The sequence below is a fragment of the Leptinotarsa decemlineata genome, unplaced genomic scaffold (assembly GCF_025532065.1).
Source record: "Leptinotarsa decemlineata unplaced genomic scaffold, Ldec_3_MD MMD2_tig00001019_RagTag_RagTag, whole genome shotgun sequence".
In the NCBI taxonomy this organism is placed as follows: Eukaryota; Metazoa; Arthropoda; class Insecta; order Coleoptera; family Chrysomelidae; genus Leptinotarsa; species Leptinotarsa decemlineata.
The window spans coordinates 5,240,553-5,262,013 of NW_027412557.1; the positions used below are offsets into that span (position 1 = coordinate 5,240,553).

The 21,461-nt window shown below is 36.7% G+C and overlaps 1 protein-coding gene across 1 annotated transcript in view; it reads left to right on the top strand.

Annotated features, from left to right (window-relative positions):
• Positions 1–21,461, top strand: part of Epac (Exchange protein directly activated by cAMP) — a 757,111-nt gene that overhangs the window by 245,748 nt on the left and 489,902 nt on the right. The window contains exon 2 of the mRNA XM_074175396.1: positions 19,786–19,928. Within this exon, the coding sequence (XP_074031497.1) occupies positions 19,786–19,928 (143 nt within the window). The remainder of the gene's footprint in view (positions 1–19,785; positions 19,929–21,461) is intronic.

Here is a 21,461-nt window from a genome sequence, read left to right on the forward strand (position 1 = left end):
AAACCGGAAAATCAGGTCTTCTTATTAGCCAATTACCAAATTCTAGTCGCCTTTCGAGACCACCTGGATGCAATTTTTAAGATATGTGTATTTTGTAACATTTTAAACCGCTTTTCTGAGATGTCTCCAAGCACTTGTATGACGAATATTCATTTCGGAGGAAATTTGACGTGTAGATTTCCTCGGGGTCATGTTCATCTGCCAATTATTATTTTTTATTCAAAAGAACAATATCTAACTAACTTCATACATACCTCATTCATCAAAATTTTTTTAGTTTCCTGGTCCATTCTGTCTCCGTATTTTTTTCTCGGTTTTTAAATGAACCAAACTTGGTGATATTTTGATCCATTAACTTGAGCATAGATCGATGTGGTTATCGTCTTTCGAGATACAAGTTTGAATACATTTCCGATGTCCTAACATTGTTCCAATTGTATTTGTAATAAATTTGTATCATATAACTCTTTTCGTCATTCGTGAAAGTCATTTTTCGAAAAAAATTTCATGACTTGTAGTAACAAAATATCATTGAGTGTAAAAAATTGAAAGTCAAATTTAGTAACTTTAAAGTCAAAGCCTATTATGATAAGAATACATTTTTTTCAATATCTCCAATTTTTAGAAAAAGAATGATAATTTATGATACATCATTGAAAAGGTAAAATCTGGTTCTGTTCAAAACAGAAAGAATCCAATGTAGCGCCCCTAAGAAAAAATAAAGTTGATGATGGCAGGAAGACGACACGTCGGATAGCAAATCTGAAAACACCATTATGTAGTAGGCAAAAGTGGCAATTAAAAGTGCAATTTATTTCAGAACCCTTCGAAAAATAACCCCGGAAAAAAATAAAAACTATGTTTCGAAATTTCTGTTTCTTCCTGATACCTCTGGATATACTCGGAATTTCAATTTATTGATAAACATTGATCGTAAACCAATACTTTATTCACAATAATTTTCAAAAACTAATGATGATTCTCAAAAAATAACTATGGCCATGACTGTCTACCTCCCCGACCTATCCGGATGTTCTCGCATTACGAACCTGGAGTAGACTGATGCACCATCATGCAACAACTACATTTCATTTCATAAATTTTGTGGAACATCTTCAAACTAAAAATGACGTTTTTATGTTCAACCTGGAAACACGCGTGACCATATAAACGACCAGGTGACAAAAAACAACCAGTCTCAGTTGAGTTAGATCACTTCAACACCGTTGTTTCAGCACCAATAATTTTTTTATGACAATGTTTCTGGAATAGGAACCTGATTATCGATGTGTTTTGAACAATATGTATAATATTTATTTGAAAGAAATACGTGGCTTTGAAATAATTTTTTTTAATTGAATAGTATACGTGCAATACATCTGTAAAATAAAGTGGATTTTAATAGATATATAAATGATAGAACTCAAACATCTCAGACAGTCCGTTGGCAACAGCGGATGAGAGCTGAAGTGTCCGAGAGTTACGCTAGTTGCACACACACCGATTTTGGACGGCCAGTATAAAATCGGCCGATATTTTATTGGTAGCGGGTGCTTGCACACTCACCGGATTCTTATCGGTCAAACAATCAGTTGCTTTGTTGTCGTGATTAGCACGTACTACCAAAACGAAGTTAATGCGTAGTAACTACAATTTCACCGAGCATTCGAGATTGGAATGGTCGGTAAAAAACCGGTGAGTACTGCCGGTACTGCCGGTGATAACGTGGCAGTGGACGGCTGCTCACCGGTATTTTACCGGCGACGATCACCGGTCGGCGTGTGCGCAAGGTCCCGTTCCCACTTGTGGTTCACTATTGGAATTTGGACCACCGGTACAAAATCGGCCGTCCAAAATCGGTGTGTGTGCAACTAGCGTTACGCTAGTGTTCATTTTCGTTGCGTTTTTGGCGCTCAAAGCTTGTTTCTAGTATTCAAAAGTCAGTTTTCGTGTCACGGCGGTATGGAGGAACTGCTATGCAGCCTGACTGGGAAGGAAGAGGGTGAAATTATTGGCTTCATAAGCCAATTGACATGTGCCCTGGGCCTGACTCAGTCAGATTTGCTTGGCAAAACATTGCCAAACCCTGGGGATGACTGTCACTCGCGGACAGCTCGTGACCAGGTTAATGGTCCGCCTGTCCGTGACCGTTCCTCAGAACGAGTGTCTAGCGACGAACATCCAAGAAGAGGAGATTCAATGATATATTTCCTCCTTTGCCCGACGTCTCCAAACGCCGTATCGACGAATGGATTCGGGTAACCAACGAAAAGCCAGCCAACAAACCCAAGACAAAAAGTTGAGGAAAAAAGCTCGGAAGTTTCATTGCGAGTCAGAAGCCTCTTCTTCACCAGTGGCCCAAAATCAGGCCAACGAGGCGGCCACATCTAATGAAAATTCAAACGATGTGAAAATGGACAATGCAAAGACATCAAATGACAGTGCTTCTGACAAATCCGTAGGAATTGTCGAATCATTTCAATCAGTTCATGACGAGGAGTACACCCCCCCTACACCCACCCTGACCACCGGGTCAGGTGGCACTGACCCGGTGGGTCACTGTCAGCGCAAATGCCTGGCAGTGCCTATTTGCGTTAAATGCGCTGGCAGGCACTTGACGAACGCCTACAAAAAGGCCAGGACTGACCCCCCGAAGTGCAATAATTGCAAAGCGGTCCACACCGCCAATTACCGTGGCTGCCCTGCGTACCCCAAAGTACAATGCAAAGGGCAGCCAATTCCCAAAAAACCAGCCTCTTCAGGGAGACCTGCGAGGTCTGGACGCGTCCAAGAGGGATCAGCTTTGCTAAAGCTGCATCCAAGGGTGCAAGCAGTACAGCGAAGCCCACCTCCCCTCGACCTAAACCCTCACCTCAGACTCAGGGGGTTTCAGACATCTGTGCCGCACTGAACTAGATGAAAAAGCTGTTTGTTAAATTCCCCGTTTCACAGAAAATGTTCACGGTGAATACTGACGTGATAACCGGAACTGCCAATGTCTAGACAACCAACGTTGCCTAGATCTCCGAAGATAGTTTTTTTGAATGCTATTAGCATTCGTTTTAAGAAACTGATTTTTTAATTGAAAACAACATCAATGTGGCTTTTGTCCAAGAGACACATCTCAGGAACGAATCTATTGTCATTCCAAACTACAAACTCTTTCACAGAGAAAGTGTTGGACGTGCTGGAGAGGGAGTTGGCATTTTTGTCAAACGTTCTGTCGGAACTGGATTCCGATCATAACCCAGTAATCCTGGTATTGGGCGATCATCTTCCTTTCTCGCATGAGATCTAAGACGGACTGGGATGTCTTCACAGCCCAGCTCGAAGAGATGCGTGCCCCTCCTGAGGTACTCGACTCTCCCGACGAACTCGACGCGGCAGTTGAACGTTTCGAGCTTTCTGTGATTGATGCGTTTCGAGCGACCAACTCCATGGAAGAGTGTCCGCTGAAGATCTATAGTGAGTTTCCCCCTCGTATCAAAGCCTTGATACGAGAGAGAAATCGCTTAAGAAGGCTCTGTCAACGAACCCTTTTCCCAGGGGACAAATTTGCGTCAGATAGGATGGCCAACTAAGTCAAGCAGGCCATCTTGATCACCGAAATGAAAGGTGGGAAGAGCTCTTGGAATCCTTCGAACCTGGGAGTGACGAGCTTTGGCGAGTCACCCGCAGGCTCAGGGGGAAGATGACTGCTCTCTCACCCATTCACGGAGAGCGCGGAGTGTGCTACTCTCCCGCCGACAAAGCGTTAGCCTTTGCTGACACGATGGAACGTCACTTTCAGCTTAACGTTGACGACATCGACCGCGATATGCTGTTTGGCAAGAAGGCCTTCTGCACAAATTGAACGCGTTTGACCTGCCTTGGAGTCTGATACGGTGGATTGGGTCTTTCCTGAAAGACAGAACTTTTCAGGTTAGAGTACAGGGCTCCCTGTCTGATAACAGAGAGATCCTCGCTGGACTGCCACAGGGGGCTGTGCTCTCTCCGACGCTGTATTCTCTTTACACCAGCGACCTTCCAAGGCCCGAGCGTGTGCAGATATCTCTGTACGCCGATAAACGGCTCTTCTCTCGTCTTCCATGGGTCGAGAGCTCGGCGTCGTCTACTCAGACGATAACCATGGAAAGATTGCTATTTTCTCCGGCCAGAAAAGTGAGAATCTCTGGAAGGGAGATTGACTGGCAAGCGCGGGTAAAGTACCTCGGCTTTCTAACTTGGAACCCGCACATCATGTACGTCAAATCTAGGATCGAGGGTCGGATTGCAAGTCTGTACCCTCTGATCAATAGAAAATCAAAAATGAGTCTCAAAAACAAGATTACCATCTATAACACGATGTTCAAGCCTGTCATCATGTATGCTTCAGGCGTCTGGGGACAAGCGGCGAAATATAATATTTCCATTCTGGAGGTATTGCAAAACAAACTAATAAGGAAGATTGTGAATGCTCCTTGGTTCGTGCGGAACCAAGCCATCCGCAGATATTTGCAGCTAACTTCCATTCGGCAGTCCATTCAGTCGAGGAATCGGCGAGTTTTTGAAAGTGCGGAAACTCACGAAAATCCGTTAGTTAGGGAAGCTATAGACTATACTGTAGACGACCCCTCCCGATATAGAAGGCCCCGACACTCTGTCGAATGAGGCCCTCATGTCCCCCGTTAACGGACGAATAGCTTTTTCATCCATCCCACCCCAGCCAGGTAGGGGTATCCCGTGAAGGGCGGTACTGATGTCTGAGGACTTCATACCGCCATCCCCTCAGTCATGAACCCGTTTGTCCTTCTTTGATAAAATCAGCCGAAAGGGTAAGGGAGCTGGGCTCCATCCCGATTGAACTGAAGACGTTGGTCAGGCAAACATCTCAGAGAAATCGTAGATATATACTTCAATCAATTACTCATTTTAACAATATAATTTTTTGATCAAAAATTTATAGAAAACAGCTGTAGATTGCATCATTTCAATTGATTTTTTCCAAGCCAATTTTTTCAGGTGTTGGAGCACTTTTTTTTTATTGTTGAATTTTCAAGTAGACTTCATTATTATGTGATTTTGCGTCAGCCTCTAGTAGTGGCAATGAACTGAGTTTTATAGTGTTTTCATCAAATCGACAATCTGACTTATTACAAATGGTCCAACAATGATCCACTTCAACTCCTGTTTCTGCTGGTTTCATCATTAAGAGCGATATGTCACTGAGAGCAGTTTATGCTCTTGTTCTTGGAACCGCGCTCATTTTAAAGCCTTCGATATCCATTTAAATATATATATATATATATATATATATATATATATATATATATATATATAAAGATAGAGGGATATTGAGTGAGATGGTATTATCAATGGAAAAAGATTATTGAACATAGCACTCATAGGAAGGTGGGCAAACCGCAGACACGTATTTCTGGCTATTTAGCCTTCGTCAGTACGGTACAGCCAAGTGTAAAGGATAGACAACACTTGGTTGCAAGAAAGAGGCCAAACAAAGCAAGCGGATTCATCATCAGGGGCCAACTGTGATTTCGTGTCATCGTGTCATCGTTTTTATTTATCTTGGACCCGGATGTCACGCAGGTTGCTATAGCTGCTCCCGTGACGAAGTTGGGAGTTAGTCCTTGTAATCACAAGGTCTTCCAACGATGACATGAAATCGCAGTTGGCCCCTGATGATGAATCCGCTTGCTTTGTTTGGCCCCTTTCTTGCAACCAAGTGTTGTCTATCCTTTACACTTGGCTGTACCGTACTGACGAAGGCTAAATAACCAGAAACACGTGTCTGCGATTTGCCCACCTTCCTATGAGTGCTATGTCCAATAATCTTTTTTCATTGATTATATATATATATATATATATATATATATATATATATATATATATATATATATATATATACCTATATATATATATATATATATATATATATATATATATATATATATATATATATATATATATATATATATATATATATATCAACTGATTATATGACAGAAGTATTATACAAGGATGATGTCACGGTTAAATCTGACAGAAGATATACCTACAGAAATTGTTATCCGTAAATAGTAAACAATTGACTTTGTGACATTTATGCGTGCATTCATAAACTCAATTTGACGGGAAATTCTATTGTTTTGGTGCAAAATTAGTCACTTCAAGACAATTATCTAGAGTCTGTTTTGAATCTTCAACCGAATTGGTTCATCAATGTTTTATTGTTTAGATCATTGATTGAAGTGTTGTTTTGGATAATACAAGTTTTCCTACCATCATAAAATGAAGAGCTGATTATAGTTTGAACACATATTGATTCAAAGATGATTTACTCTCAATACAACATTCTTAAAGTAGGACAAAATATTTTTCTCGCCTATAGTAACAATCTATAAATGGTTCAATCTTTTCTGAATGGATCTGCATTAGAAAGAAATTATTATACAAATGAACTTACTTGGGATATCTAGGTGGAGATTTTTTGGAAGTACAGATATTGAAGAAGGACAACGTAAAATTAGAATTGACGAACAAAGAACGCATATGACCCAGTTTTTACTATTTTTTATTCATTTCGAGTAGTTTTTTCAATTGGAGGTAAAAGAGCATTCATTTTAGGTACTTCATATATGGATCCATTATGGTTTTCTTTCAATATCATTGGAGTAGATCAGATTCTACCTCTATGTTTCATACATTCTTTCTCGGTCATGAATATCGATTGTTGGAGGAAAATTCTCTCGAAATCCATACATAAACAACTACTCTCAATCATCAACACTGAATTGAGTAATGATATAAAATTATATGTTGAGTTTGCAGGCGGACTTCTGAAAGTTCCGGATGAAAACATTAGTTTTCTACATATTATCAGTACCTATTTGGATAACTCCGAAATACTATTCACTGCAAAAACTTTACGGTTCATGGTCACTGAAAGAGACCAATCTGCTTCGAAAAAACCTTATTCATCCTCAATGCAAGTCCAGCCACAGCAAGTCGTGTATTTAGAAAAAAATATTAAAAATAGTTTTCAAGCTTGAATTTCAGAGTCAATGTTGATGGAAAAAATAATACCTACTTGGCTTTCATTTGCCATTTGATTTAATTTTTGTATGTGCATCATATTGATTCATTTGTACACATTTCGTTTATCCGTATTCAGCTTTTAAACAAAGTCGTTTTTTATATGGTATTTATGGTATAGATGTCGATTTAGTCAAGGAAAATATATAAAAGCTCATAGATAGGCAAATAGGTCCAACGTGAGTGAGTCTTTTTGCCGATCCACTTCAACCTGGAAGAGTTTATCATGGCTCACATCTATTCAACTTAACCAAATGAATTCAGCCGAATACTTCATATGGTGAGTGATGTTTCCGGACCGCTGGCAAAAGTGGGACTCTGCCCATCGCTCGAATTCTGATCGTCACCGCAGCTGGGCAAACAGAGTACGTGTTCTGCTCTATGATCTGAACTTCCTGGTGGAAAATAATCACTTTCAAAGTTACCACACTATGGTTCATTTTCCTTAATGTAGGGAGAACCTGATCAGTTGTCAGTCTGCGACTGCTTTAGTCAGCTACAGCCCACCAGTTATGATACACTATTTCTATTATCTCAGATATTCTGTGGCTATCCAGCTCTGGAATCGTTCTTTATTGAGGTTGTATGATGTTCGAGGTGAAAGATGCCTACTTTTATGCCCACAACAATCTTCCTACATAGGGGGCATCTGTACGTCAGCTACTCCTGACGATGCATGCAGGTCTTTTTCGCCTCTGGTTTGGATGAATCATTGTTTGAGCATGACGATTTGCGGAATCTGCTCAGGTGGACATCTTTTCCTTCCATGATGCAGATTCTGCTTCTGCTACTCGAGTATTTAGTGCATGGCAGATACACAAGGTACTTTGCTCTTGAGGAGGCGATAAGTCACTTCCTGACCGCACCACCTATCCTCCCAGGTTTGTTCGAAGGTTTGAAACTGCGAAACTCTTGCTCTTCATCCGATGTTATAGGGCAGACAGTTGATATCATTTTATCGCCAACTTTTTTTGATCGCCAGACGCACGTTTCACTAACCAAAATAGTTTCCTTAGGAGATAGAGTATATTGCATGTTTGGGAATGATGCTCATTTCAGATTATTTTCCATCCTGATGCAGATTCTGCTTTTGCCGCTTAAAATTGTGATGCGACATGAATCTTATATAGGCTAGGTAAACAATTTTGATGTCCTTCAATGTCAGATCCTTACAATTTCGGAAAACAAAACCAAGAAGTTCGAGAGCTTGATTGATGGTGGTGTTGATATATGTAGTGAATGGATGATTCTCAACAAAGATAATACTCAAATCCCTTGTTTCTTTCAGCTGATTTAGATTGACATCGTCAAGAATATAGTCGCAGAGGGTTTTGTTATTCATTTCAGCAAACGTTATATACAAGCATCTTTCTTCATTCAACGACATCCCATTATTTTCAGACCAAACATGTAGACAATTGATATCATCCCGTATCTTATGACAATCTTCAATACGTTCCAAAGGCAAATATAACTTCAGGTCATCAACAAACAGCGGGAATTCACAGTCATGAATTGAATTGTCGATATTGTACATGAATAAGATAAACAACAGTAATCCCAAATGAAATCCCTGAGGCTGAGTAATAAAAATACAAGAACCTAACAAGACCAACTTCTGTACCGATAGATTATGGTACACCAGATCACATGCATTGCTGAAGTCGGAATAAATTGCATCAATTTGTAAACCTAATTTGATTATTTTATTTATATACTAGCAGGTTGGTAACTGTAGATCTCCTAGCTGTGAAACCATGTTGCTGGTCAATAACTAGATTCTTACAATGAGTATGGGTGTTGGTAACATTTCTGAAGTTTGGAAATCACTGAGAGCATAAGTAAATTCAATATTTTCAAGGCATTGGGTTTAGTAACTCAACCTTATTATTCACAATTTGGAAAACTGTAAAATACAAAGGGTTTGCACTTTCAAGTTTCAGTTTTTAGTTATCTATTTAGGAAATCTGGATATTTTGTTCTGAGTGAAGCAGTTTCGTGTTACAATTCTTTAAATGATGACAAATTCAGGTACAGCAAGGTATGCTTCACAGACAGTATTCAGAAGTAACTCCTAATAACTAATAACTACTATCATATAGACGGTGTCCCATAAAAGATACATAACTCTGGCTTTTTCACCCTTTTTGTTACAATTTGTTTGGATGAAAATAACATAGAATTGTGGTTTCGTATTAGCTTATCAGCATCAATTTTTGGCCATGAGGGTTGGTTATTATTTACCCATGACGGCGGAACTATGGTGAACATATATACCTAAAACTTAGACAAAATGAGTCACATCCAGCTTCAAAAAGACAAAACTATCAACTGAAAATATAGGCCTGAATTATCAAATATCTGGTCAATTATTGAAGCTGATTAAAAGATATATTGTGACATCAAAAACTCACCCGTCATTTCCACTAAACGCACGACAAATTAAATATCAACAATATTTAATCCGCGTTCATATAGGTTATGTCTAAAATAACATGTATTTAGCATTAGACAACGAATATTTATCATAAAAAAGGTAATCTGTGATGAATATAAGTAATTTATATTATAAGAGTCACCAAAGTGTCATTTATTAGCAAAAATGTTGCCAACTAACTCATAAACAATCACAATAGTTGTCTACCGACAGCAGAGCCACAGCGGAACAGAAAGGCAAACAAATATTAATAGGGCCGTATTCTTAGTATTCTGTGTAAAAAACTATCAAAATAACGGGATGCTTAGTTGTGTTTCGAAAAAATATTTCATATAGAAATGAGTTGTTATGGTTGGATGGGAGTTCAGTTTTAGGAGCTAAACCTTACAAGGTGATTCACGACATTTTATCCATTTAGGAGTATCTTGGTTTCCGATAATTTTGTGATTTGAGTGTATGCGTTCGCGTTCGAATTCGATTGTATAGGTTCGCTACCCGCTTTCTATAATTAATTCGTGACAGTGTTCGTATCCATAGGTATTCGTTAGTGTAAATGGCTTTGATGTTGGGATGTTGACTAATTGACGTGTGATTAATTTTTGTGGTGGGTTCGAATACTCTATTTGTAACAAATATTTTTTTATAATTTTTTGTTTAGTGAAAGAAGGAATAATGGTTGATTTGGGTTAGTTTGGTTTTGTTTCAGTCATTTCAGAAAATCCATCTATTAAAAAATATACGATCGGAAATCTTAATAGTGGGTCTAGAACGGTTTGGTGTTGGGAGAAAACTCCAGTGATATGAGGTAACACTCTTGCAAAATATCTCCATATTTTTAATACATTGTAGCTTACGGTCAAAAAAATATTGAAAACCCATTTTTATAAATTACCAGCTGACCCGACAGACTTCGTCCTGTCAAAAAGATTTGTAATGTGGCAGTTTTTTTGCCTACGTATTTAAAAAAATTCTCCTGAACAGAACCGTCACCCTGGTGATAGGGCGTTGTGAATAAAAAATAATTAAATGAAACATATATAAGGATTTAAAAGTAAGTAATCGCTTTATTGTTAATCATGTGAATCATAATTATTATTATTATCATTGTAGTGCTTTGTGGTATACGATGTTTTTTGTTTGATTACCTGGCGCATAGATAAACAAATCTGATGGTTTTCCAACACGGGAACAGGCAACATACAATTGACCATGTGAGAAACATGGGTTTTCTAGATTAATACCACAAACACTTAATGATTGCCCCTGGGACTTGTTTATAGTCATAGCAAAAGCAAGCCGCACTGGAAACTGTAGTCGTTTAAACTCAAATGGCACATCAGTCGGAATCATTGGGATGCGCGGTATGAGAACATCTTCCCCTTTATACTTTCCTTTGAGTATAGTTGCTTCTATCACATTGTTTAGTAATTTTTTTATCGCTAACCGTGTACCGTTGCAAAGACGCGGTTGGTTGATATTTCGCAACATTATAACCACCCATCCAACCTTTAATTGAAGATTGTGAGGTGGCAATCCTGGCAAATCCAGCGAGTTTAAAAATTCCGGTGGATAGTTGACTACATCATCTTGATTAGTAGCCGAATCAACTGATTTATATATCCTCAATTCGCCTGTAATTTGTTCTTGAATTTTGAAATTTAATTCATTTACATCTATGTTTTTTGCAGCCAGTATAGCTCGTTCGCTCAACCAATCATGGTTTCTGTAATTTTGAGAAACATCTGGAAACACCTTCTGAATAAGTTCACCTTTTGATCGAGTTAACTGACAAAAACTTTGAGGAAAGTTGATGCAGCCAGTCAACATGTCTATAGGAAATTTGCCATTACCAATGTCAATGAGTTGTTTAGAGAATATGTTTCCAGATTGGTCATTTTGCAACTCGACACGCATATTCTTGCTTAAATGAAGTACTTTGACATGTTTCCACAAATTGGAGGACTTTAGACATGCATTGAGTTCATCAGCTGGCGTTGATCGTGGAATCACTGGCAATGTTTGACGAAAATCTCCTGCTAATAAAATCATTGCACCACCAAATCGGTTATTATTGCTCCGTAGATCTCTTAAGGTTCTGTCTAAAGCCTCCAAAGATTTTTTATGTGCCATCGTGCATTCATCCCAAACAATCAATTTACATTGCTGCAAAACCTTTGCCATTGCAGAGTTCTTCGAAACGTTGCAGGTTGGAGTTTCATTGCTTTGCATATTTAATGGCAATTTTAGTGCTGAATGGGCTGTTCGACCACCTTCAAGCAAAGTTGCTGCGATTCCCGACGAAGCGAGTGCAAGTGCAATTTTATTTTGTGAGCGAATTGTTGCTAATATTAATGAAATCAAAAAAGTTTTTCCTGTACCACCAGGTGCATCTAAGAAGTAAATCCCCCCAGTTTCATCATTTGTTACTTTCATAAGAGTTTCAAATACATACTTCTGTTGTTCATTTAACAGTGGAAGATTTTTTTGAATTAATTCTTTCAAAGCGTTGAGATCATACAGTTTTTCTCGATGCAACTCTTGGTTAAAAGCGTCATGCATTGGACGATTGGGCGCGGTCAGGCCTAATTGAATTAATAGTTTGTTTGACATTATCAAGCACATGTCCTCAATTGAAATCAATGCTTCATTGTAAATTTCTTCACTGATTTGTATATTTGGATTTCCCATTCTATTCCGTATTTGATACAAAATATCATCACACATATAATCTTTGTACTTGATCCACAAATCAATTGGGTTTGATGGGAAGCATGTAGATATGATTATAGAAAACAATGTTCGTATTTGATGAGCGTGTGATGATATTACAGCATCATTGAGAGTTTGATCCCAATGAGCGTCATTTTCAAGCAATTGCAAACGTTGACAGGCTTCTCTGTAGGATCCACACAATTCACCATCAACAGTTCGTAACTGTTGGAATGATGTTGGGCCACGTACATTGACTAATAGCAGTCGTAAATAAAAACATTCATCATTGCTTGGATGTACTGAATAAATCCGGCCAATCGCATCGGTGGAATATACATCTGTATATCCTGGAACTGGTTTTCCTTGTTTCCGTCGTATAAATCTCCTTGAGGATTGATTCCAGGTATAATATTTTGGCATTTCAGAATATAGCAATGTTTGTGCGAAATCATCGTTTTGGCATGTCTCAAAAAAACTGGTTAATGAAGTAGATGGTGGCTGAGCAGCTCTTTGTACTGCGTTCTGTGCTGTAAAATACACTCTTTGTCCATTTTCTAAATGCACAGCTAAGTGAACAACAGAAGGGTGTCTCTCATGAATAGGAAAAGAAAATATTCGCCAAACTGCTTCATTACTACTGACATAGCTGCCCATTTGGTATTGGGTAACTTCATCATTGGAATTCTCTGCACCAATTCCAATCACAGCCATATCACTCCCTTTGGTTACATATTTGCAAATGTATTCAATAGATTTCACTGAATGGCAAGATTCAACGTTGATGTGTGCTTTGAATGTCTTTGATAAAATGGGTGAATATGGAACAATCCAACGATTATCTGTTTCAATATCTTGTTGATTTAATTTGACAATTGTTGATTTTCCATTGTCTGCTGTCGATCTGCGACGATACAATGGATAATCGTCATTAGCAGTAATTGTTTCCGATATTAATGTCCGTGGATATCGTTTTGAACATTTACCATCCATCATACACGGTGAATTTTGATTAAGAGTTCCACAGGGACCATGTATCATGTTTTTGATAACTACCTCATGCAATCCAGGATCTACTTGTACATTAGGGATTTCAGCTGATATCACTGCATCAACTTCATTTGGCCTTATCTTTTCAACCAACCAAATCAAAATGTGTGCATGTGGCAATCCTCGTTTCTGCCACTCCACAGAATACATCCAGCAGCGTGTCTCACCAAACACATTATGTTTTACGATGAAATCCATTAAAGATTTCAACTTTTGTCTAAAGACTCTGGCTGTAATATCATGACGATCAATGGGTGATTGCCCAGGGAATAACTCCTGCTTGATTTCTATCCATTGCGGATTGCATGTAAATGTGATGAACAAATCTGCTGTACCATAATGACGAACATACGACATGGCATCTTGAGCATATTCGTGCATATGCCGAGGGCTTCCGATGTATGTTGCTGGAAGAATAGTCATCCGACCGACATTTTGTGCATTTCCATCAGTATTAATCGCATCTCGAAGGTGAATATACTCTTCAGATCGGAGTTTGGTTTGATTCAACCTGATGAATGTTAATCTCTCCGTTTCAATTTTAACATACATGTCAACAACATATTTGTGATATAATCGCCGACATTTCAATATGTGATTTTCTTCATTTTCCCGAATCATTAGGCGGTATGAATGATAGTTCATTGAACTGACTTTTTTGTTGGTTTCAGAACCTGTAAATAGATTTTGTTTTAATAACATTCAAATATAAAATTAAAATACATAATATAATGACTGAGATATTATCGCCATAGCTAAACTAATATTTTAGTTACCTGTAATGGGATTTATTATTTTTATTGAGAAATCGTAGCCATCTTCACCTTGCCAAAATATAATGGGATATTGCAGTGCATCATATGAGCGGTGTGTTTCCTTTATACGTTGTAATTGATCATTCCGACGATGTAAAACAATATCACGGGATTCCAAGTTTTCTCCAACTACAACGATAGCAACTTCATCAATAGTTGGTGCATTAAAACGTCTTGTATGTTGACCTGCAGGTGTTTTATCAGCTCTGATTACAATTTTGTGATTATCGGATGGCATTAGATCCAGGGCAGTTTTAAACAATATAATCAATTGATTGTGTTGATGAAATAAAGTTTGTAATTGTTCTACAATAGACCTCTTTACTAAATTGTTATGTGCACAACGCAGATCAATTTCTTGTGGTGAATTGCCCATAAAATAAATTTGCAGGAATTTGTTGTCGCTATCTGACACTGGTAACAGTGAACCTGCTCTGTGATATATTTGCCCTTGTATCTGTAAATAAAAAAAATATTATGGTGTGGTATAAATTATTGGATTGTCAGTGATCAAACTTAAATAATATTTGATCTTAAAAAGTATATATTTAGTTTTAACTAATATCTATCAAATATAAAATATAATAAAAGTGTCAATGAAACTGAATCACCATATAATATGATGACTAAGTGATATATAAGTGATTAAGAAATTGAAGATTAGTGACACATCTTAATTTTTGTGACAGAAAATTTTGTTCGCTAAAATAATTATGAGTAACTGCTGTAATACATACCTTGAAAGTTGGCATAAAATTTTCCCGAACTACATTTGTTGCCCCAAATGAAGTCATTTGAAAGCAATTGTTATATTGTTGGATATGTGTCAAAAAGTGTATAGAATCTGTTCCTATTCCTGAAACCAATGAGTACAATGGTTCTGGTGGTGGATCCAATGGTATCAATTTCACTTTACCATCCATTGGCTTCGTTTTTGTATTTTAATGCCTTACAGTGTGAGCAAACCGAGTTCATAGAACCAATAACAACACATTGGTAGTTACTGTAGTCAATTGACACATCGTAGCTGAAAGCAGCTCGATTCAAACTTGCGCGATTATTAGTTGAATGTCGCGCTCGCGCTTCACGCGTTTGTGATATCCGAATTCTTTCACGTTCATTTCCGTCGTCACGTTCTTGTGCAGTACGATTAGATCGGTAATTAGCTTGGTTTGTAGCATTTCTGGTTCTTCTACCTAAATTGCTTCGTCTTATTTTTTCACTAATCACGAACTAAACAAACACTAACTAAGTAAACACTCTGCACAAAACACGATATACGAATTTGTTTCGTGTATCAGTTGACAAAAGCAAACTCAGTAGATTAGGTCACAGACAACTTTTTTTTTTTAAATTTGATATGACTTGAAGTCAAATCCTTTTAAGCCGTACGAATTGTAATTTGGATATTAAAAATAATAAAACACTGTTGGTAACGCGATTTTTGTTTGACTGATGTAATGACGTGGAAACTGATGCATTTTATCTCGCGTGCCGAAACTAATACAAAAGAAACGCGAGTTTCGGAACGCGACATTAAACTCCTCCAACTATGTATTCTGTGCTCCAACGCACACACGCACATTGTTTTGATAGATATGATCTTTGACGTTAGGAACACACCTACATTGCTTAGACAACAGTGAGTGCTTGTAATTTAATATGAACTTTATACCATAGCAATAAAGCTCAAATTGACTACGTTTTAGTTACAAATCATTTGTATAGGAAAAAGAAAAGGGCTATTTTTAGGGTTTTTCCAGCAATAATTCTAATTTTTCTCGCCGTAAAAACCATCCCTGAACTTCAACGAACATTTTAAAAAAAGATTTGGCCAAATTGGTCGAGTCGTTGTTGAGTTATGCGCTTACCAACACATTTTGCGATTCATTTTTATATTATAAGATAATTAATTGATACATTTTGTCAACAACTAATAATCAGTTTCTATTGTTACTGTATTCAATTCTAATTCATCCTTAATTTTAGACACTATGATATGCATATATTAGTGTATTGATTTATACTTTCAATTTGATAATAATTCCATTGTGTGGATACTGTAGTGGATTTATCTGTTTGTATCCCGAATATATAAATAAAAATAAATAATAAGTCAATGGCGGCCATTTTGAACATTTATTGGGGGGTATATAATAGTTTTAGATTCAGTTCAAGGTGCTTCAAATAGACGAAGAAATGACTTGGTGTTCCATAAAAAACTTTCTGGAAGCTTTTTGAGTCGCCCTGTATACTGGAAATACTAAAAAACACTTTAAATTATCCCAACTAACCTAGTGCTTCAATTTTTTCTTGCGAAAAGCAGGAAAAGGTTATGATAATGGTTAAAACCCGTCGTTTAGCCTTTATAATCGATGAAAGAAACTTTTTAGCCAAAACATCAAAGACTGATAATATTTATCCAAACTATATGTGAGAAATCTTTTATTCCTACTAGCACATTTCTAGAAACCTAAAGCTTTAAAAGTAGTCTGACTCTGCGGCAATACCATCACTCCCAGAACTAAGTGTTTCTTAACAGTTTCATAGGGGTAATATAGTAGCTAAAATACGTTGAAATGCTTGCTACTGATACCACTTCATTTTATAGAACGACGCCATTTGTACTGATAGCGATCCGGGATACTGAAATTAGATGAGTTGAAAATGTGAAATATCACACATATAGTGATATTTACAGCTGAAAAGTACATAAATATTATAACATTATATGGTTCGTAGGGGTGCAACAGCTGGTTAACGGAAAAAAATATTTTTTTTCAACAGATTTCATAAGGACACATTGTAAAATTAATTCAAGACAAGTAGATAGGGCAGTATTGTGAAATTGAATTTTATATAGCTTATAATATTTCAATTATTAGATTTACCTGACTCTTACATGAGGACACATTGTAAACTCAATTTACGATAAGTATATAAGACAAATTGTAAAATTAATTTGAGACACTCAAGACGCAGGTACCAGAAACAGATATCTATGTTATAAATAGGGATAGCTTTGTAAGTATGATCAGTTTGATCTTTCTCTTGAAGATGATAACTTGATGATCGAAACACGTGTCGAGGAGTTAGAATAACGGTTTGGTGTTGGGAAAAAACTCCAGTAATATTTATTACTACACCAAAAGTTCCAAACAGTGCATCACAAGTAATGTATTTCCGTATCACATAAGACTTTACACCCATAAATTGGTTTCGAGCATATCGAATTAGATGTATGAATAATAAATGATAGTTTAAAAAGCTGAAAAAACACACTTTGATAGCAACACAAACTGAAAAATAATTCGAAACTAATTTTTGATTGTGTTCAACAACCATAATAAGTCCTATGGCTTGATGCAACTAATGACTTTAGTAAGTCTGAAATCAGAATAAATCTATTCACAAAAAAATACATTTTGTTGTTAGAAAGCGTGTGATGCTTGAATTGTATTTTTATTATGGCTCCAATCTGGCAAGAAGCTCCTAACCAAGTATTTATATCAGTGGAGATTTGGCACCCCACGCTTTTTTTACAACAAAATACATTTCTTGTAAATAGATTTATTCTGATTTCACACTTATTAAAAGTCGTTAGTTACATCAAGCCATATGACTTATTATCGATGTTGTACACAATCTTAAACCAGTTTCAAATTATATTTTATTTTTCAGTTTGTGTTGCTATTGAAGCGTGTTTTCTTTTAGTTTTCAAACTATTATTCATTTACCACTCTTTAGTTTGGCTTGCTATTTCAAGCCCATTTGTTTCAATATAAAATATATATGCATGCACAGAGAGTGTGGTTGTCTCACTTGCTCTAACACAGAGACTGGATGAGAAAATTATTTAATCCGGGTGATCCTGATCAGGATAATGAGATAAACTTATGAAATTATTGTGTTGTCACCGATTCTTGATAAGTGGATGAAGTTAAAAATCAATATGTCCGTTTAAAGTTAGTCAAAATTGAGTCCAAAGAAGTCGGTTACAAACAAACACATAAATGAAGCTTACAAAAGCGTGTTGAAAACAGTGAAAGATTCAGAGTAATCTCTGAGATGTATCTACCTATCTATTGAAAACACTTTTTTCACAACAGAACAAGAGTACTATCTCTTAACGCGCGTTTTTCTAACCAAGTTGGAATCATTGGAAGATGGCTTTTAATAATTTGAAAAGTCGATTTCAGTCATCTCATGATGACAGTATTTTTGTTCTGTTGTAGAAAAAGTACTTTCATCGATTCATTTCTCGTCAGAGAATCAATTTTACCTATAATCTTTGAGAATTACTTCTGTCAACTGATAACATTATAAGAAAGAGAAAGAGGTTTTGTTTTTTTGTATGATTTCACCTCAGATAAGAGGTCCTATGATAGATTTTATATTCCTCTCACTCGAAACTATTATTGTTTCCTTTGAGTACACACAGGGTATTTCAAATTCAATTCCCACCATTGGGATCTCGAAAATAATGACAGATATGAAGATGGTTGACTTGGAGCAAAGTTGCGCATTTACCTGTTAACAATATGCCATTGAGAAAGTTCTGGAATCTCGAGTATATCCGAAGATATCCGGAAAAAACCGAAAATGTTTTTTTCTGGCTTTATTTTTCGAAGGATTCGAAAATAAATTGCACTTTCACATTGCCACTTTTTCCCTGCTACATACTGGGGTTTTCAGATATGCTATCCGACGTTTTGTTTTCCGGCCACCATCATCAACTTTATTTTTTGTTAAGGGCGCTACATTGGATTCTTTCTGTGTTGAATATAACCAGATTTTACCTTTTCAATGATGTATCATTTCAGTTTTTTCGGCATATCTCCGGATATAGGTACTTAAAATTTCAGAACTTTCTCAATTGCATATTGTTAGTCAGGTAAATGCGCAACTTTGCCCGAATTTAACCATCTTCGTATCTCTCATAGTTTCTGAGATCCCAACGGTGAGGATCGAATTTGAAACAGCCTGTATAAAATGCCATCGTTCTATTGAGAAAAAATGTGTTTGCCTAATGACATGAAGAGAATGTTCTGTAATGTGAAAAAGTGAAGAAATCATTAACAAAAATTAATATTTTGGGCCATTTTTCCTGTGAGGCTTTCACATCGATACGAACATTTTTTTTCATGATTGCCTCAATGTTGAATGACTCCAAATTCTATGTTTTATATAACAATTTCACAAATGACTTTGATATATTTCCAAATAGTGAATAAGTATATAAGTGAATTCTAATAAGTTCATCTGTTTCAACCTTGTATAATTTTTGTACGCTTTGGGTAACAAAAGAATAAATATGTGTTTCCAACAAAATACGTGATATATCATATACTTTTATATAGCATCCATTTCTTGTATAAATAACGTTTGCGTTTAATCAGAGTGGTGTTTGGATAATAGTTTCAGTCCGCAAAAAGTGGTTTTCAGAATTAATAAACTGGAAATTTCACATAAATAAATTTCAAATCGTAATTATGAATTTCAATTTCTAGAGTGGCTCTTCTAAGGTTCGCGTATTACTATTGCCAGATATCAAAGTTGGAATATTGTATACAAAATATAGTGCCCTCCAATTCTATGAAACTGACTCGAAATCGAAATATTGGGTTACTGTTCAATGAATTTATATATAAAAGTTTTTTTTCACTGAAATATTTGTTTCAGGCCATGTGATCGTAACGTGAAAGACGTGGAACTAATTTGCGCCCGATTGCGTCGTGTCGAGCAACTCTGTCGACTTCCGAATTCTGTGCTCCAACAACTCGCCCTTTGTGGATACTACGAAGATTTGGAGAAGGGCGTAACCCGTAAGTTACATTTCAGAAGTTGTCTGTTTGGAAAAAGATTTACGAGTCCTTTCGCGAACCTGGAAAACATTAGACGGGCTTACAACTCCCGTTTATACTCTGCAAATACTGTTCGTACAAAAGAAATGAAATATAAAATATTTGTTGACTTGAAAAGTGTTTCATGGTTCAGTTTTAGGAAAGTAGGCTGTTGTGAATGAGGCTTAATGACTTGATATTGATATAATTTTGCCCGCCTAAGGTAAATAATTTTTGTGGCAAACTTTTCACTCTGTGACATTTTTAGAGGATAATATAACGTAAACAACCACTTGAATTGTGGGTTCATAAGATATTGTCTTTCAACATGTCTATTGGGCGTCGTCTCCTTATTAGTCTGTGGAAATCAAAAAGTTGCTGCTGTGTGGTTATTACTAAATGATGGTGGGCTTGGCTATTGAACAAATTTTGAAGCTGAGATATACTTGGCCCATGATTATATTGCTGGGACTAATGATAAATTTGCTAGCTGACTGACTGACAACATGTCTGGAAGTTAAAGTGGACATTGATTTTTTGCTTTCACTCTATGTGATGTAGCTCATGACATTTTTTAACTCACACACTACTAGTACAGGGCAATACAATGTAAACAAGTTTTGCTGACGATAATTTTCCGTTTTAGATAAATTATGGGGTTGACGATGAACTTGCTAGCTGTTATGGGAAACTGACTGACGAAATGTCTGGAAATTGAAGTGAAGATTGAGTTTTTGCTTTTCACTCTATGTGATGTAGCATATAACATTTTTCAATCACTCACTAGTACAAGGCGAAACAAAACAAATAAGATTAAATGAATATTACTGGAGTTTTTTTCCAACACCAAATCGTTATTTTTAACATCTCGACATGTGTTTAGATCACCAAGTGATCATCTTCAAGAGGAAGATTAAATCTTCCTTTCGAAGATGATCACTTGGTGATTGAAACACGTGTCGAGATGCTGAAAATAACGATTTGGTGTTGGGAAAAAACTCCAGTAATATTCATTACCACACCAAAGGTTCCAAACAGTGCATCATAAGTACAAATAAGATTGATAAACGTAACGGAAATGTATTCATTCCTAATAAAATTTGGTTCATTTGGAGACATGGTTATACTGATGATCGACTTTGACTGTTGAACAAGTTCTGATGCCTTTCAGACAAGTTCTGGGGCTGTAGTGGAGAACTAACTGATGTGTGATAGCCAAGTATCTTTGAAGCTACTGTTGGTGTAAAGATGACTTGATTTTGCTTCATCGGAGTAAATGTCGAAATAGGTTTATTCACATGTGTTTCAATGTTCCGCTGTGGTCCAGTTGAGAAAGGCATTGATGCTGACCAAATTTCATTGATACAGTTTCAAACTGCCATAGACTGAAATTTTCTCGATTAATAACAACTTGCATTCTCTTTTTTATTTCGAAAGAATCAATTTTATTGTAGAAGAAATTTGTTGGTTCTTTTCAGCCCGAAAGTTTCTTTTCAGGTATAACTCAGAAGACGA